The sequence below is a fragment of the Dryobates pubescens genome, chromosome 25 (genome assembly GCF_014839835.1).
Source record: "Dryobates pubescens isolate bDryPub1 chromosome 25, bDryPub1.pri, whole genome shotgun sequence".
NCBI lineage: Eukaryota > Metazoa > Chordata > Aves > Piciformes > Picidae > Dryobates > Dryobates pubescens.
Window position 1 is genome coordinate 8,242,575 of NC_071636.1, and position 19,178 is coordinate 8,261,752.

The 19,178-nt window shown below is 40.0% G+C and overlaps 1 protein-coding gene across 1 annotated transcript in view; it reads right to left on the bottom strand.

Annotated features, from left to right (window-relative positions):
- Nucleotides 1–2,264: 2,264 nt before the first annotated feature.
- The window catches only part of MPHOSPH9 (M-phase phosphoprotein 9), a 29,461-nt gene continuing 12,547 nt past the window's right edge, over nt 2,265–19,178 (bottom strand). Inside the window, exons 7-24 of the mRNA XM_054172906.1 lie at nt 18,939–19,029; nt 17,596–17,702; nt 17,034–17,159; nt 15,808–16,244; nt 14,720–14,878; nt 13,653–13,740; nt 12,341–12,556; nt 11,425–11,472; nt 10,997–11,061; nt 10,251–10,352; nt 9,729–9,866; nt 8,880–9,052; nt 7,942–8,106; nt 7,527–7,647; nt 6,745–6,848; nt 5,703–5,914; nt 5,124–5,192; nt 2,265–2,709 (exon numbers count right to left, since the gene is read on the bottom strand). Coding sequence (XP_054028881.1) covers nt 2,608–2,709; nt 5,124–5,192; nt 5,703–5,914; nt 6,745–6,848; nt 7,527–7,647; nt 7,942–8,106; nt 8,880–9,052; nt 9,729–9,866; nt 10,251–10,352; nt 10,997–11,061; nt 11,425–11,472; nt 12,341–12,556; nt 13,653–13,740; nt 14,720–14,878; nt 15,808–16,244; nt 17,034–17,159; nt 17,596–17,702; nt 18,939–19,029 — 2,523 coding nt within the window. The 3' untranslated portion in view covers nt 2,265–2,607. The remainder of the gene's footprint in view (nt 2,710–5,123; nt 5,193–5,702; nt 5,915–6,744; nt 6,849–7,526; nt 7,648–7,941; nt 8,107–8,879; nt 9,053–9,728; nt 9,867–10,250; nt 10,353–10,996; nt 11,062–11,424; nt 11,473–12,340; nt 12,557–13,652; nt 13,741–14,719; nt 14,879–15,807; nt 16,245–17,033; nt 17,160–17,595; nt 17,703–18,938; nt 19,030–19,178) is intronic.

The following is a 19,178-nucleotide window of genomic DNA, read 5'->3' on the forward strand; positions in this document are numbered from 1 at the left end:
CAGTCCACATCACTGTTCTTTTTGGAGGCATTCCCCATTTGCACTATGTAGATCATACCTAAAGCCATTCACGGTACAATAAGGCAACTCTACTTTTTGTTTTACAGAGATGTGGACAAGTAGATTTTTGTTTGTTTGTTTCAAAGGCTAAATCACAGAGCTGAAGGAGTTGTAACGTTTGTTAACAGAGAAAACTATGCATGGGAGTGTCTGCCAAGGTGAGCCTGAGACAGAACAAAGCCTGGGGCTCCCAGCAAAGCCTAAATGATCTGGGAAGCGATAAATGCCTCCCTCGTTGAGAAATGTCAGGTGAAGAATGCAAGATGATTAAAGTCCTCCTCCAATGAGGCATAAACTTCTGGTTCTCTGGAAGTTCGTATTTGTTCCCAAGTACAGAACAAGGCAATTTGCTCATATTAAGGGGATAGATTTTAAAAGGGATAGAAAAAGAGTGTCCAGCAAAGTGCACAGCAAGCTCAGTCACGTTTTCTACAGCAAACACATGCTTCGCGTGCCCCACTTTTTGATGCTTCGGGTATGGTTTTCAGAAGCACTGAGCATTCAGGCCTCCCACTGCTTTAATCTGGAACTGCAGATTCTCTGCCCCTCTGAAGAATCAGGCCGAAGGCACCCTACTGAACAGGTCACCCTAAAGCTGGGATTTTAGTGAAAAGGTTGTCCTAGAAGTTTACTAAGAGCAACACTTACTTCCCCCTCCCCTCCCCCCGCCTTTCAGTGCTATAATGGAACAGAAATAGCCTCAAGAGCTCCAACAGATGGAGGAGGACTTTTGATTAAAAAATAAATTCTGACTAACAATTCAGTTCTCAGTCTGTAATAAAAAAAGAGCACACGAATACGAATAGCAGGGGAAAGAAGGGAAGGGAGATAAAGGGAGTGAAAGGCGGTGAAAAAGTTGAACTGATTTACCTACTTGTTTCTAATGCCTGTCAGGAAAAATCTGCTTGGTTTTGCTGTAGCACTGATGAAAGAAAACAAGACTCAAGACATTTTGCTGTGATGGATTCCATGTGAGAATCCTTCTGGCCACATGATACTTCTGAAGAATACTTTTAAATTGCACTTGTTAATAACTTAAAAATGACAGAGAAACTTCTTCAGCTGAAGAGCACAGCTACACAGGGAAGTCAGGATTCTTTCTTCCTCCCTCAACCCCTTCTAAGTAAAAATTACAGGCAAGAATATGGAATATGATCAAAATTGTACATCTGTTCATGCAGCCAAGAAATACATTTGAACAAGTTATCTCCAAGCATTCAGACCCAGCTTCTACATTTTAGAGTAAATGGGAAAATGAGTAACTAACATTCCCAGCTCTGGTCTTGTAGTAAAAGAACCTGCAGGGTAGAAATGGCTGGGGGGGAGAGAAATCAGGTTTTCCAAAAGACTGTGCTTGGGTAGGACAGTTCTTCATCAAGTATCTTAAAACACAGCACTCTAATTTTAGAATCAGACCTCCACAAGCTTCCTTGATGACAGCTATTCTGGCCTTCTAATCACATCATCGGTGGCTAAACATCTTGAACAAGGACAGAATTTGAAACATGCAATATGATTAAAACCTACATTATCCCTGATGTAATATCCCAGAGCCTATTAATGTTCTTGGGCAGGAGGAAAGAATCTAATTAAACATTTATTTAATATTAAAATACAAACTCAAATATCAGTGTTGGACGGTTATTCAGCAACAGGCCAATTAGCAAATATATTTATTTTTTTTTCCCCCAGAAAAATGCCATGTTCACAAACACAGCTTGGACTTGATTTAGAAACGCAGGCGGTCAGAACACTGGCACGGCACAAACCCGGTGGGGCGGATTAAATCAGTGACTTCAGTTAAGTGGTTGCAGTCCTGGAGTGTCAGCTGGAGCTCACTGGGAGATGGGATGGCTGCTGTCAGTCCAGTGCATCCTGGTTGTGGTGGTATCAAAACTCCACTCAGTGCGACTGTTGGGAGACAGCAAATAACTCGGAGCAGTATTTTCTTGATGCAGCCAGGGGCAGCCAAACCAGCAAACCACAAACAAGTTTGCAGCCTGCCCGCCACAACAAAAGTATTGTGCTCAGTTCTGTCCCAATGAAAAATAGCCATGTTATACGACTTAAATTAAAAGGATTTTCTCGTCTACACCAGCAGTTATCTTTCACACAGGTAATGCACGTTATTCTTTGTATTAAAGTTCCAAATTCCCTACTGGCTCATATTTACATCATACCATAAATAGTTATAAAAGGGGGGGGGGAAACGAAGTGCAAAAGGGTAACACTTGTCATCTTCTCAAAACAAGCTGCCTTTGAGTTTCTTATTCTTCTTAGAAATTGAGTATCACTGTTTAAAAAATAATATCTCTAAAAATATTCCAATACAGGATAAACATTGGTTTCTCAGGTGTAAAAAAAATATGTTTAAAATAGAGGTGGCTGTTCCAAGTACAAAATATTGCTGTTTGTAAAGGGCAACACGGCTGTAAAACTGCTATTGAGGGTTTATAAAAATACAGAGCAATTTGCATTTACTGAGTGCATAATTACATATTAGTGCAAAAAACCACCCCAAGCGCGTTTGCATTCAAGGGAGAAGTGTCAGAGATTCGCAGAGGTCCGCAGAACGTGGAATCTTTTCAGAATCATGCGGATGGACCCCAAATCGCTGTTAATCCTTTCCAGGCGATCTTCCAGGGCTTCCTGAAAGGAAGGGAGGAAAGGGGGGGAGAAGGGAGCAAAGGGGGGGGGAGAAGGAGAAGGGAGCAAAGGGGGGGGGAGAAGGAGAAGGGAGCAAAGGGGGGGGGAGAAGGAGAAGGGAGCAAAGGGGGGGGGAGAAGGAGAAGGGAGCAAAGGGGGGGGGGAGAAGGAGAAGGGAGCAAAGGGGGGGGGGAGAAGGAGAAGGGAGCAAAGGGGGGGGGGAGAAGGAGAAGGGAGCAAAGGGGGGGGGGAGAAGGAGAAGGGAGCAAAGGGGGGGGGGAGAAGGAGAAGGGAGCAAAGGGGGGGGGAGAAGGAGAAGGGAGCAAAGGGGGGGGGAGAAGGAGAAGGGAGCAAAGGGGGGGGGAGAAGGAGAAGGGAGCAAAGGGGGGGGGAGAAGGAGAAGGGAGCAAAGGGGGGGGAGAAGGAGAAGGGAGCAAAGGGGGGGGAGAAGGAGAAGGGAGCAAAGGGGGGGGGAGAAGGAGAAGGGAGCAAAGGGGGGGGGAGAAGGAGAAGGGAGCAAAGGGGGGGGGAGAAGGAGAAGGGAGCAAAGGGGGGGGGAGAAGGAGAAGGGAGCAAAGGGGGGGGGAGAAGGAGAAGGGAGCAAAGGGGGGGGGAGAAGGAGAAGGGAGCAAAGGGGGGGGGAGAAGGAGAAGGGAGCAAAGGGGGGGGGCGAAGGAGAAGGGAGCAAAGGGGGGGGAGAAGGAGAAGGGAGCAAAGGGGGGGGGAGAAGGAGAAGGGAGCAAAGGGGGGGGAGAAGGAGAAGGGAGCAAAGGGGGGGGGAGAAGGAGAAGGGAGCAAAGGGGGGGGAGAAGGAGAAGGGAGCAAAGGGGGGGGGAGAAGGAGAAGGGAGCAAAGGGGGGGGGAGAAGGAGAAGGGAGCAAAGGGGGGGGGGAGAAGGAGAAGGGAGCAAAGGGGGGGGGGAGAAGGAGAAGGGAGCAAAGGGGGGGGAGAAGGAGAAGGGAGCAAAGGGGGGGGAGAAGGAGAAGGGAGCAAAGGGGGGGGGAGAAGGAGAAGGGAGCAAAGGGGGGGGGAGAAGGAGAAGGGAGCAAAGGGGGGGGAGAAGGAGAAGGGAGCAAAGGGGGGGGGCGAAGGAGAAGGGAGCAAAGGGGGGGGGAGAAGGAGAAGGGAGCAAAGGGGGGGGGAGAAGGAGAAGGGAGCAAAGGGGGGGGGAGAAGGAGAAGGGAGCAAAGGGGGGGGGAGAAGGAGAAGGGAGCAAAGGGGGGGGGGGAGAAGGGAGCAAAGTGGGGGGTGGGGGGGGGTGGGCAGAAAAAAAGGAGGGACAAAGGAAAAAGGGAGAGGGAAAAGAAAGAATTTAATAACATACAACAAAATCCAATGAGACTTCTAAACTGAAGGAACCACTCTTATTCCCCTATTCAACCAGTATCCTTTCAGACTCAATACTCACATTTTGTTAGCACCCAAAACCCAAAGGCAGAACTACAAACCTTCTGGACTGTATTTATGTAGCTGTGTGCATTTGTGGGTTGTTGGCCTTTTCTTTAACAGTGTTTCAGATTTATTTATTTTTCCACGTGACTTTTGAAACGCCATGAAAGAAACTTGGCAAGAATTAGAAGAGGCTGATAATTAGGGAGACACATTTAGGAAACAGCTGACCACTGCAGTGAGTGGCAGTATTGATTTGCTGGAGATTCGTAACAAGCACTGGGCTTACAATTTAAAAAATGCTGAAGTTGTAGGCTTCAAAGAGACCTCCAGAACACAACTTTGAGATGCTCTTTATTGATAGAGCCTGCAGAGCTTTCCAAAGAAGCCCTCTCCTGTATTTCACTTACACTACTTTTTTTGGCCTTTTTCTTCTTCATGCTTTCAAGTAGACAAAAACCAAACACACACAACCTGAACTTTGCAATTTCTTCTACAGCACAACATTCTCCCTAGAGCTTCAGCAATCTGTTTCATTGTCATTGCATTTTCTTCCCGTGTTTCCTTTATCAGCTTCTCAGGGTTATCACAAGAAATGATTGTTCTTGCAGTAATTTTGAGAAATGCATCCCATGTACAAATAATAGGAGATATAAACACACACAAGAGTTGTCAGTTTTTGGCAAGGGGTGGCAGAAATCAAATGCTTGCAGGGGAAATTGGTCTGTTCTGCATCACGTGCCTACCCATTATCCAGCCTTGCACCTTTTACATAGGAAATCAGAGTGTGTTTATAATTAACTTGCACTAACCTCCCCATTAGCTTCTAATGCAGTAAAGTCTAGAGAATACAGAGCATCTCTCACATATATTCAAAATTCATCTATGTTCAGGGACAGTTCTCAGTGGGCTGGAAAAATCCCCCAGTAATCACATTTACTATGTAGCAGAACTTTCACCTACACTATATATTCTCAAATTGCAGAGAAGCAACTTAAGAGAACAGTCATGAGGAGAAGCTTTTTCACCTGATTTAATCTTGCTTGCAAGGTCATTCTTCCACCAGAACAAGGTATTCGACTCAATGCAGCCTCAATCTAATAACAGAAAATACTACAGCTGTAAATTACAGTCTCAAGAGCCAAGCTAAGCCTTCCTGACTCATCTTGCAGAGAAGTGAGGTGTACAGATTTGCAGATACGCATCCTGCCTTGTTCTCAAACATTAACTTGTGTTACTATGCCATACAAAAGTGATACAAGTCAACAATCCTAAACAGATCCTGTCAAGGATCCTTTGGAGGGTTCTTAGTGCCAGAAAACCCTTCCTTGTTTGAAAGGCTAATTTCTTGAAAGGCATTCTCTTCCTTGACGGACAACAATTTCCATTCACACTGTGCTTATGCTAAAGGGACTCTAATGAGAGTAGGGACAGAAAAGGACTGGTGTATGGGAAGTAGAGCGGAGAATGACAGACACATTCCTAGGGTAACACTAGATGTCATGCCTGAATTTCAGCCAAGCATGGCATAGGAATATAGCTACACCCTACACCTCTCACACAACAATTACGTTTTGTGACCAATTTACAAGAAAAATCATCTTTGCCTGTTGCTTTTCTTGAGTCAGCTCATCAAAAAGCCTCTCTGTTTCAGCCAGAGTCTTAATCCTTGCTGTGTATTTGAAGTCTCCCTCACAAGGCGACGGCACTGGCTCGTATTTTTGAGCAATGCTCCTGTCGTCCCAAGCTGTCACTTTCTTCATTCCGGCATTGATGGATTCAGCACCAGAGCTGTGCCTGACAGCCGAATGCTGCCTTCCTATCGACGAAACAGGGCTTTTGTTATTTGGTTTGAAATTGTTTGTGAAATTATTATATAGGAGAGGAAAGGAAACTAATAACAAGTAAAGTTGTGTGATCTTGGAGGTAGAGAAACTGCAGATAGGGACTAGCAAATCCTCATTATATTGCCTTAAGCAAACTTCCCAGAAGAATGCAAAACATTTCTATGGATCATCTTTCAAATGGTCTTCAAAACACAGCATATTTTTTTTGTGTGTGTTAATAAACAGATGCCTGTACTGTGTTAATTAAAGAGTTACTTTTGCTGCTGTAACATATCTAAATATCACCAAGTATACTAGTTGTCATGAAAACACTCATTTAAATAAACGCATTAATGCAAACAAAAGCAGAACATTGTGACAGGGATTACAGAAGTGAGGAAAGATTTGGTTCAATCAATCATTTAAAAAATCTGAAACAACTGGCTTTGTTATAGTTACTCTTTGCTCTCTGTAAGGCAATGTTTAGCTACAGACTTTTACTAGTGTGGCTGAGTACCTCTTAATATAGACCCTGCTATGATACGCAAGGTATAACTGAGTTAAGCCTAGGAGAAGATACTGCTCTTCTTTTTCAATTTAATTATTTCTGTTGTTCCATTGTGTTTGTGCACACATATACATAAAAATACAATGCTGTGTGAATGGTATTTCTCTGTCTACAGGAATAAATCAAGAGTTAGAGGAGTTTTAAAAGTTGGGCTTCATAAAATGTCATCTTTCTAGTCAAACACCTGTCACCAATGTGGAAAATGGTATGGTAAAGAAAATTAAACTACACTATTCCCCAAGTTGGAGAGCTTACCTTCTACATCATCTAATGACAGGAACTGGAGCCTTTTCCTCGGATTATTGTGCTGTAAAGTAGATGCAGGACCAGCTTCCACATCATCTAGAAGTATATCAAATCTACAGAGTAGGAAGCACACAACAATTACTTGCTACCACTTTTTCATGGTCTGGTTCAGTAAAACAGGTGTTTTATAAAGGAATTTCTATCACACAGACATTGCAAGTCCTCTGATTACCACTCACAGTAGCATACCCAAACATACTCCTATTTACACACACCAAAATACCCCTTCCTTGTGACTTTCTTTCAGAAGCAAGCCTCTGAACATGCTGAGCTCCCATGCTGTCAACCTCAAGAAGCATCAAAGTAGTTCTAGACATTTCTTCTTCCTCACGCAAGCGTCCTACACCTCAGTCTCATAGCCAAGTACGTTCTCAAACTCTACAAGCCTTGCCAAGCAAGCAAACAGCTCCATAGGAACGACAGTACAGTTAGCAGGAAGTTAAGTCATTAAATTTTCAGTGTGTTTGTAGGTGCCATGACAGGTACATATATATTATTCTCAACTTCTATTAGTTCTTTGTCACTGATAAATGTTGTGTCCAGAGTAAACCAACATCTCATTTGGTGACTGCCAAAGACAGGAAATCAGTCTAGACTCTTCTTGCTAGATTTTAAAAAGTAAAACTGAGATTAAATTCAGAAACCTTCACATGATTAATTTTATAGGAATTTCAATGTTAATGCTGCTGCTCTAACTGATCAGAACACGCTTGTCCTCAAAACACTCGTACCTTGTCACCGTGCTTTCATTTCTGCTAAGCAAATGGCTAAATCCAGGAGAGAGGTTTTCTTTTGGAGACCGTTTGGGGCTGTACGTCACAGACACCGGCGCCAACATTATTTCTCTTCTTGCTGCAAAAGACAAAGTTTAACTACCTAAATAAAACTACCCCAGTGCAGTATCTCCCACTCACATGCTTACACCTTAAAGAATGCTTCTCAAAGCTGTTTAGGTGTTTATTTAAAAATGAAGAAAAGTGCATCACGACATAGAAAAAATTTAACTAAAGTTAAACCTCTCTGTTTTTTTTTATGATTGGAGACAAGCTTTTTTTCCCAGACTTTTGGAATAATGCAGCAATCCCCTTTTGCCATTTGCTTCTACTTTTTTGAGCAGCACAAGCCAAACTTCAGAAAAGCACTTACTTGGAGTATTCACTTTCCTGTTTGAAGGAGGAAGGGATGATGACCTCTGGCCAGAAGGGGGGCTGTACCGTTTCGGTCTGTGCTGCTCTCTACCTTTCTCTGGGGATCTGTTAGCAACTAAAGAGGTTTCAACAAACCCAACAGTTTGTCGTCTATTTGATGTTTCTAAGGAAAAGGGAGAGGTTATTATATAAATCAACCTTTTTCAATACAAGAACTCACAAATATTCTCCTGTACTCAGCTTTTACTGTACAAAGACTGCACTTAGCCTGCCTCACATCAACATACTTGTGCTGTTTTGCTCAAATCTTGCTTCCTGTTCATCATATCCATGAAACAGTTTAAGTCTTGGAAAGGGATGCTCTGCAGTATACGGGGGAGAAGTGATGCTAAATAACACTGATTTAATAAAGAGACAGTGGAAAGCAGAACAAAAACATCTTCTGGGAAGGAGGGTCAGAGCACCTGCCTGAACCAACAATACGAAAGCATTTAAGAAAAACTCAGTATTTTCTAATTGCAAGGCTTCCTAAATCTGTGTTGTTAGAACTGCTCAGTGCAGTCTACAGTACACATGCCAGCTTTTAGTAACATCCTGATACACCATGAGAACAAAACTAAAAGGGATATACAGCCAGACAGCACTTTGTGAGGACTCCATTAACTGTTTACAAATACTGAGATATTCTTAGAAAAAGGACATTAACTACTCTGAAGCTTGAGACCTAACAGCAACCTTTGAATTCCCTCTATTTTAAACAAATCATTTAACTGTACAATTTTGACTTTTCTTAGGAAAACTCCAGAAGTTTGCACGTTAAAAGCAGTTTTATCCCATAATTCAAGCCAGATGGACATTAACGCTGAGAACGAAACCAAAAGACACACAAAGGAAAGTCAGTAAAAAGAAGTTCAGGAATATAAAAATAAAAGTTACTAGCTGATGCATCTTCTTTTTCTGTCTGTGTACCCCAATCTTTAAATGCTTTTGCTCGTTCAAGTTCTTTAAAGGCTTTTATAATTGGTGCTTCTGACATCTCATTTTCTTTTCCTGTTGTGTTTGTTGAAGAGTCTTCTTGTGAGGAGTCTTTTTCAGGAGGAGAATTGTACCTTAAAGAATGTGAGGCAGTGAAGGGAGAAAGAAGGAAGTTTTTTTATACTTTATTTCATATACACAAATACTAATTGAATAAACAAAAACCCAGAGAAATTCAGTCTGACATTTACAGTCCTCAAAACAAAAAATGTAAAGGTGGTTTTTTATTTCAGCCAAGAATCTCAGAGGATTGTGTTATAGCTAACTAAAGAATCTAAAATTGAACAGTGTGAGTTAAATTTGGTGGTTTTAACTCAAAGTTCCTAGAAATAAATACACCCTGACTCAGACTTTAGAAACTTCTGAAGAAGGTGGCAAACTACTAAATTACACCCTAAATTAAATTGAAGGAGTGCTACAGCCAAATGCTCCAGCTCACATCCTATACAACAGAGCAGTGTCCAAACTCAGAGTAGAATCTGATTCAAAGTCGAGAGCATAAAGACAGTGGCACAAGATGCAGTTGAAGCTTTCTGATGTTTCAAGTCGGGTACTGAAAGCTGCTGCTTGTTTCATACCAGGTTAATGAAGGAAGAAAGCTCTTTTGCCTTCAAAGGATTGTATGGCATTGAGAACTGTATTTAACAAGTACAAAAATCTAAAAATATGATTCTAGTCAATTCTGGATAAGACCATTTTTAGAAGTGTTCAATGTTACATCATAGTGAAGGCTGAAGGAAAGCCACTCACCTAGGAGGAATATAGGCTTCTTCTAATCTGTTATCTTTGGGGCTTTCCTGGACTTCCAAAGGCTGGCCAGTGAAGATTGAATATTCTGCTCCTGGTATCAACCACTTTCGCCTGCTGACATCAGGAGTGGCCAGCTTCCTGGGGGAGGAAAAAAAAACACTTCAAAATTATGAAAGCCTTTGGAATTTTTCCCTGTTTTTTTAATTATAAAAGAAAAAAAAATCCAGCTATTTAGTTAGGCAGAAGCAACAACAAATATACAATAAACCTGTAAATACTGTGGGAAAGTCACTACTTTTTAAAATGTGTTTGTAAAGTACAAATGAAGTAGTAAAAGAGATATAGATATATATACTTTATGTTGAAGTTGGTTTTAATGATTTCTTGCCATGTGAAATCTCTGGATTACATCATGTTTTAATCCAGTTTAGTAAATGGACTGACCCATTTTTTTAGTCAAAACACATTAAAAAGCATTCTAAACCATAGGACTTGTTTCCACACTGTGGAATATGCACTTACGTGGCACAAGAGGTCCTTAAGTGACTTTCAGTAATGTGGCGAAGTTTCAGTGCATTTTCATGTTCTACCTGCTTGAGCTGAGCTTCCAGTTTTGAAATTGTCCTAACATGGAAGTAGCAAAGAGGTGTTATAAGATGATTCTAATTATATAAAAAAAGATGTATCATACACAGATCTTGAGAGTTTACTCAGTTTTATTCAGATATCCTGGTTGAGGCAGAAAAACAAGAGCAACTACTATATTTTTATCTATCTATCTATTTAAACAGGAATATAAATATGCATTTGAATTCTAAATTAAGTAAGTTAGGTAACCTAGCCAGAAAGACAGGACCAGGAGATATCCATGGGGCTGGGGGAAACAAAACAAAGACATTTTTCCTCCTTAAAATGATGCATTGTACAAAGATCTCCTTGACTCCTGTGTGTCACTCGGTAACTCCAATCTGCTGCTCAGGCTCTTCACAAGACTTTTCTCTCTCCTACATACTGCTGTCCACACCTTCAGCGAACTGGCCCTTCACAATGCAACACTTCCCCACTTGGAGAACAGAAATGCAGGGTTTGGAGCAGGATATAACAATCTCCTTTCCCTTACAATTTCCCCAGTCTGGAATGATCCCTAGCTAGCAGCATTGAGAATCAGGCAGGGGAAAATAAAGCATTAATAGAAATCCTTGACTGAACTGTCCTTCATTTCCTCAACAGTCCCAATAGAAATTGAAAGTAGAGAGTTGGGCATTTACCTTTTCAAATCAGAAATCTGAGTGTTTGCATCGAGCAATTTGTTCTCAGTTGTATTTAATGTATCCTACAAGTACACAAGGGAAAAAGTAAAAAGCCTAGAAACCAGAAGTGTATTAAGAGAAAAAGCAGTAACTTTACATCAGCCTTGAAGACAACACATTAAATGTACCTTCCTATTTGAAAGGGAGAGCCAGTAAATTGATTTGGCTTTGCCATATTTTTGCTGTCTATGACTAGAAAACAACACATTCCATCCCTCCTCCTTTTCCCTCCAGGACTTTGAAGGTGTAGTAAGCAGCTATTTGCTAAACTAAATATGGATCTTTCTGTTTGATCTTTTCCAAAATACTTAATTTAGCTAACTCTATGAAACATTATCACATAACTTGGATATCTGTTTTGTTTTAATTAGCTAGCATGTTCTTACCTTTACTCTTTCATGTTCTTTTCCAAGGGACTCATATTCTCCTAAAAGCTAAAACAAAACAAAAGGAACACACAAAGCCACACTGAAACCATACACAATTAACAGTTTTGTTGACTGCTATAAAATCATCTGAATTGCTTGCCTAACACATGCAGAAGCTCTACAGGGGATACAGAATGTTCTTTAACAGTATTTGTTCAAGTGCAGCATCTTCTAATTGGAACAAAAAAAGCTATAGACAGCACAAGAGGAGACAGAGCTCCTTACACAATCTATTTCTAATTTTCAAATGATTTCTCTCTAAAGAAACTCAAGGAGCTGAATGAACCTGTAAAATTCCTCAAGGACCTTACAGGTGACTTTGTATTTTTTAATTTTAATTGTTAAAAAGGTTAGAACAGGAAGTAGCTTTTCCATCTAATACCCATTTTGCCAATCCATTTAAACATGCCATAAAGCTACTACTGAAGGATCAGAGGAACAATTCCTTTGATTCTGTCTAAAACCATACACAATTCACAATTTTAGCAAATTGTGATAACTTATCAAAAATCCAGCCCATCCCCACTAAGCTTAAGAAGGGGCAAAAATAACTTTGGAAAATAATTTCCTGTGCTACCTTGAAAAATAAAATGAACTAATAGCACCTAATTAAATACCTGAGACAAACTAGGACAAATGTTGTCACATCAAGGACATACTTGCTGCCTTTAATAATTGTCATTAAATGTCTATTAGGTCTGTTGCATCACCTGACACCTCACCTGCTAAGTACTCAGCTGAGTAATTTCTGTTCTCTTAGTTGTGCATTCAGACTTTACAGTGTAAACTGAGTGGCTCCCTGAAATGCCCAGGACCTGCTGTGTTCCTAACAGGCTGTGCAACAACAAACACTGTTGCCCGTTTCCTTACTTACATTTTGAAACATTTTGTTTTCTTCCTTTAGCCTTGTATTTTTGTTATCAGACAACTTGTAAGCCTTTTCAAATGCTTCCTCTAGATCTTGAAGCCTGGATTTTAGTCGACTGATAGTGTTATCCTTATCTTTATTACTTGCGCGCATTTCTTCAATCCGTTCTTGCAGGACTTTGGAAGTGTTAGTGACTGCACAGAAATGTTCTCTCCAGTCTGCCTGGAGGAGAAAAAACATCCATTATGCTTGCCTAGCAGATGTCTTATTTCAGTATAAAGCATAAATCTGAAATCATCTAAATAGAAAACAAAGGCACATCCGTACGTGAACTAAAGGAGATTTTTTTTTTAACTCTTTTCTGTGAAGAATAAAAATTAAGAATATGACCCCCAAAGGTGTGTTTATTCTATAGGATTTAAAATATCCAGAGGTTAGGCATCTAATCCCAGCTGACTGCCTTGCTTCCCAGTATAGTACCCAAAAAGATGCCTTCCAGTAAATGAAGGTGGCCTACAAGAAAGCCAGAAAGGGACTTTTCACAAGGGCTTGCTGTCATAGGATGAGAGGGAACAACTTCAAGCTTGAGGAGGGAAGATTTACACTGGCTATTAGAAAGAATTTTTTTACAGTAAGGATGATGAGACACTAGAACAGGTTGCCCAGGGAGGTGATCAAGGTCAGGGTGGATGAGGCCTTGAGCACCCTAGCTAGTACAAGGTGTCCCTGCCCATGGCAGGGGGGTTGGAACTAGATGAGCTTTAAGGTCCCTTCCAACCCAAACTATTTTGTGAATCTATGAATAGAAAACTGTCCAAAAAAGGTGGAATGAATTAGGCTCTCCAGGTGTCAAACTTTCACGACACAGCGTTTTGTTCTTTGAATAATGCAGCTGTGCAGTCATAAACAAATTGGTCTGACCTAACCAGTAAGATTGTATAAATATAAATAAATATTAGAGAACATTTTTGCCCCAGTGCAGACAAGATCTGCCTTTATCATAGCTCTAGTAAGAAAACTAAGAAAATTAAAACAAAATTCTAGAAAATAAATTAAAATTAATCTAAAGACAGATATCATAAACACATCACAATATTTGCTCAAACGCAAAAGCGATGATGATTCAAGTAGGGAATCTTAAGAAACTCAGCTAGGAGTGTGACTAGTGTTAAGATATTGGCTGATGTCACTTATTAAGGAGAAAGTTTGAAAATAAAGAGATAAAGATATGGAAACAGAGATCAGATTAATAATGAACAAGTGCATTCTCTTACCCTTTTAGTTAACAAAGCAATCCAATTTAAGAACATGTACTTACCACTTGCTTTTCTAGCATATTATTCTTGTTTTCCAGAGCTTTTATGCGAGCGCTCGCTTCATTCAGAGCTGCATCTAACTGGTCACACCTATTCAGAACACACAGATCACAAGAATCTCTTGAAATTTTATAATAATAAATCTGTATTTTATAGCTTCCTTCCTTCCTCAGGCATCCCCACAAATTTTGGTGGCCAGACTGTAACCCCCTCCCATAGCACTTGGCCACTGCAGCGAACTGGCAGCTCGCATAGAGGCTTCAGATGACTCAGAGCAAGAGCTGCAGAACCAAAAAGCAGCTGAGATGCACCAGAGCAGAGTTCCACTTCAGCTAATTGATGATGCTGTGTGATAATTAATGACTGAAATCTTATCACAAACTACTTTAACTCAATAAATGACTGCTTAGAAGTCACTTTTGATAGTTAGAACACACTAGTGCTGGAAGATGAGTAGAGTCCTGACTACCCACACACTTTTCCAATTATCCTGAAGGGATACTTTTTTTAAAGTATTTGAACTGTCTAAATTATAATATGTATTTTGACTGGCAACAAAAATCACATAAAAACTTTCTATATATATAGCAAACACTCAACCACAGGTCAAATCACACTGACTGGCAAATTTGCTTTATAAAGCTACCAATGAATTCAAGACTGATCCTGCATCATCTGTAGGTCTCACATGAAAGGCAAATAGGGATGCTGTCCACTAGCACAACAGGCAAGCACTATCTTACAACATTCTAAACTTCCATTACAAGCTGGTTAGGACTACCTCTGCCTGCCAGCCTTTCTTAAGCAACACTTAGAATGGATTCAGCAAAAAGCAGATCAAACAAGATTTCTGGTCCAAACATCACACTTGCTGCCTGACTATAATTTTAAGCTGATCCTAAACAGCTGCATTAAAATTTGTCCATAATAGGAGAACATTAGCATCAGAAGTGCAGGAAATTGAAGAGTGACAAACTTTTCAAGACATTCAAAACAACCCTGCTCAATTTTTTGAAGTGGAAAGAATACCATTTAGCAGAAGAAGAGGACAAGTAAGGACAAACAGTACCTGTCAGCAAGATTTTGATTGATTTTCTTCAAGTCTTCAGAGGATGAAGTTTTATGGCTTGCCTCCAGCTGCTGTTTTAAGCTATGTATCTCAGAGTCATAGTAAGCTCGTAGATCAGCTATGTGTCGAGCGTGTTTTTCCCTCAGGTTCTGCCTAATCCTATTTTCAAAATTAAGAACAAAAAGAAATTTCCAGCTATCCACATGTCCATGCACTGCTGTATTCATTGGCACATAATGAACTCAGCAGATCAATCTCTCTTAGAGCTTTGCTGCATTCAAATTAAAGCAAAGAAAGTTTCATCATCTAAAGCACTGGTGTCAGGCACCAAAGACCTGCACAGATCATTAAATTAGTACAAATATATTGTTACATGCAAATACAATATGAAGCTTTACTCTTTTCTCCTCTCCAGTGCTATGCACTAGAAACTATGCATGAAAAATAAAATAGAAAAACTCCAACAGTAGACTACCTTGAAACCACGATCCCTACATAATCCCTCACAAGGAACACGTGCTGTGTCTGCTTGTCCACGTGCAAATCATGAGAGCTTCAATCATGAATGGGGGATAGTTATTTTTCCTAAGTGCAGTAATCCTGTGCTTCTCTCACCACTTGACTCTAAAATACAGAACAAGCCCCGCAGAACTGTGACATTCTCTGTCTAAATTCCTTCTCGCATAGCCCACAAAGGAAGCATGTATTTTTATTTTCATGTTTAAACAGCAATAACCAAAGTATTAAAAGATAAAAAAAAACTGGTTTGCCTTCCAATTAAGGCTTTGACATCCAAGGAAGCCAGAGAACAAATGCTGTGCCTTAGATTAAACAGTATGGTCTAAAGAAGATTAAATAGTATGGTATAAAGACAATTGGAAGAAGGGGGAAATTACTGTTCTATTTATATGCCATCTGTATTTCAGGGGAGAAAAACCATGAAAGAAAGGGAAAAATTAAATCAGCAATCTCCAGCTATGTTCTAAGCAAACAGAACTCACATATTTTATTAATTTTACTTGTTAAGTTTCGCTGCTTTCATCCAAGTGCCAAGTCTACGACTTTTAAAAGAGATAAAAAATACTTACTTTGACATTATCACCGGATCTTCAACAGATGTCCCTGAAAGGCTATATTCTGGCAAACTGTTGTCAGCACATTGAGTAACAGAAGATGGAGTTAGAGTCCGTGCTTCTTCCTCCTCAGTGCTGACTAAAGTATCATTACTAGCATCCGTATATGCCATTGGAAAGGGACAGCTGCTCTTGTTTTCATTTTGGAATGGGTGATTTCTCCAGAGGTCCAACTGCACAGCACTGCTGCTGGCAGGGTGTTTTGGAGAATCATCTAACTGAGAAGAACTACTTGTGTGTGAAAAAGAGTCTGTGTCACAATGACTTGAAAATCCGAGCTCTGCCATAGAGTCCGGAGAAAAAGGAGTAGTGTCTTCAGGAAGATTGAAGAAACAGTGTCCTGGGTTCTGCTGACCTGGTTTCATATGCAGGGTTGGGTCCAACGTCAAGATCTAGGAAATAAGTCAGAATGCTTAAAAGAACTGTGATTTAACTTTTGTTCTTCTAAAAGGAGTTGATCTGAAAACATTAGGAAACGATATTATACGTTGCAGGAATTATATTGAACAGTACTACAATCATTTGGTAGGGACAAGATAAAGGGACATGTTACATCTTAAGTGATGATATATGTTACCCAACACTTGTAACCTGGGTTTCTAGGTTTCCATTAAGAATAAAAGATATATCCTAAGCTCTGTGACTGTCTAGAAAACATCTGAAATTTCAGTTATGTAAACAGAAGAGCTACAATGTCTACCTGTAGGCTGAAACAATAACTTTGCACAGGTACTTCACAGATTATATAATCAAGATAGTCACATAGTAGGCACCATTACTAATTCTGTACAAAACCAAAAGCAATACAAAGAAACAGATGTGAAAAAGAACACTTCCACAACCTGTACCTCTTCTTCTTCACAAGTCTTGTGGGAAGTAGTAAGAAAAACCTGCTTCTGTAACTGCAGTTCCATGTGCAGTTCATCAGTTGCAGCCTCAGCACAAGCAGATTCGTCCCCATGCCATCCTCAAGGTTGTGTAGCAAAGGTGCTTGTTTGCCCAGGGTATTCTTAGAGGTTCTTTTCACCTGGATCCCTTCCCAATCTGATTCATCACACGGTTGCACAAATTGCTGTTCCAGCAAAACGCTGGAGGTGGCAGCAGGGGCCAAGTAATGTGAAACCAGTCTGCAACTGATCAGAGCTTCGAATTGAGACGGGAAGTAAAGAAATTCATATTACCTCTGGTGGGTGGCTTGACTGGGAAGGAGGCATAAAATCCTGGTCTGGCTGCTGTTTGTTCTCTCTTTGCCTTTTATGATAAATATCCTTCAATGATGAGATCTTTGTTTCATCAGCAGAAGACAACTTCAACAGGAAAAATTGCTACATTAGTTTATGTGAACACAATCCTCCATCCCCAATATAAAAAAAGCTGTGGGGTGGATGTATCAGTTCAGAACAAAAAGTGTTTTTTTTTCAATGCACCCAATTTTAAAAAGGGTCTTTAATGAGGCACATACACTTTTAATACACCAGCTAGTCTCTTTTCATCTCCTATCCACACAATTTCTTTTAAATGACAAAAGGAGGGCAACAAATTCCAAGTACTTCAGCAGGGGTAAATGAATAATACATGAACAGAGTATGAAAGACTGAGTTAACAAAAGAGTCCTCACAGAAAAGTTTGCTTCTGGAGGGCAATTTTTTTTCCATCACAGAAGGGAAAAAATAAAAATTAAAAAAAAAAATCAAAGATGACAAGCAACTATGAGGCAACTTTGAAAATACATACAACGTTTACCTGATCTGATGATACTTTTGTGGAGAAAGCATCTGTGAACTCACTTCTGAAATTGGATGGTAAAGAGTGATACATCTCCTTTTCATCTAACTTCCAGTATGAAAGTCCTGATTAAGAAAAAAACAATGAAAGAAGAAAAAAATAAATTTCAAACTCACAGCTCTAGAACAGGAACCCAAAAATCCATTAGTAAAATGTTACTTTGCCAACTAACAAGGATGCTGTATTAATTATTTGAATTTGTTGCTTAAGGATCTCACTAAAGCATTTGTTACCAGAAATTACAAACATCTCAGCATAAAGGACAAGCAACATAATCCAGATTACCACACACAGGATCAGTAACAAAAGCTATGAATCAGTGAAAACACAGATTTAGTCTTTGATGTTCAAGGAACAAGTCCTCATTTACTACATTTTTTTCTATTGCTACTGATTTCAGTATAGCACTTAAAACTTGTATTACCCAAGGAATAACCCTAGACAGACACTTGATACTACAAACCCTTTGGTTTGGTACTCAGCAGCACACTGTAGCATGCAAAAAGACAGACTACCAGGACTAGGTATAGGCTCAATCCCACTTCAATTTCTTGTATGTGTCCCTCTCTCAATGGGTTGTGAAGAAGCAATAAATATACAGTTTGCAGGGCTGCATCTTTGTGGCCCTGTCTGTTACTGAAATGAATCCACCCTGTTGTGATCAAAATATGTGAATTAGTTGTTTAAACACAAAAGTAGACAAACACCACCACCACCCTACCCCCCCTTCAAAAAAAAAAAAATCCAAACTTAAAAAAAAAGGCAACAAAACCACCACCACTCCTCAGACTTACACCCCAAAATAACAAAAGTAAACCCATACCAAAACACAATTAAAAAAGCACCTCCCCTTGCCTAAGGGACAAGAACAAGCACCCTTCTTGCTTATTCACACAATGCTTGATGAATGCCCTTGGCTTACAGCTCTGCATTACCAGGCACTCCTGTGATTACTGGACCAACAATGTTAACCTTTGAGAGATCATTTGATGCCTCACCATTATCTTAATAGTAACTACATTATGAAACAGTTTTAAACACAAAGCACAGCTTCAAGACGTTGAGAAATTTGAGGAAGAACATTGCTGCATGGCATACACCTGCCAGCAGTGTGGGAGGTACCACCAGTTTCAAATGCAACAGCAAGAAAAGCAGAATTATGTTGCATCAAAGATTAATAGCCTGCGAGTGCTCAAACCCTCTTCACCTCCCCAAAGTTATTTGAGATGCATTCTAGTGAGTGTTTCAAAGAAAAAAAAGTGGTATTCAAAAGAAAAGGAAATTTAAGAAATTAACTCTACCTGAAGCTTCAGACACTAAGGAATTTGAACTTTTATTGGGTTGATTGAGGTAAAAAGCATAAGGTTGCAAAGCAGCATCAGTTGGATTTGTCTAAAATGACAAAAGGGAAAACAAATTTTATAAGGAAAACTGCAAGGCAAGGCAAAAAATAATTAAAAATCAACAGTACAAGTCTGAAAAAATGCATTAAAATGTTATTAGTCTTTTTAAGCAAAGAATTGAAATTTAATTAAACAGCA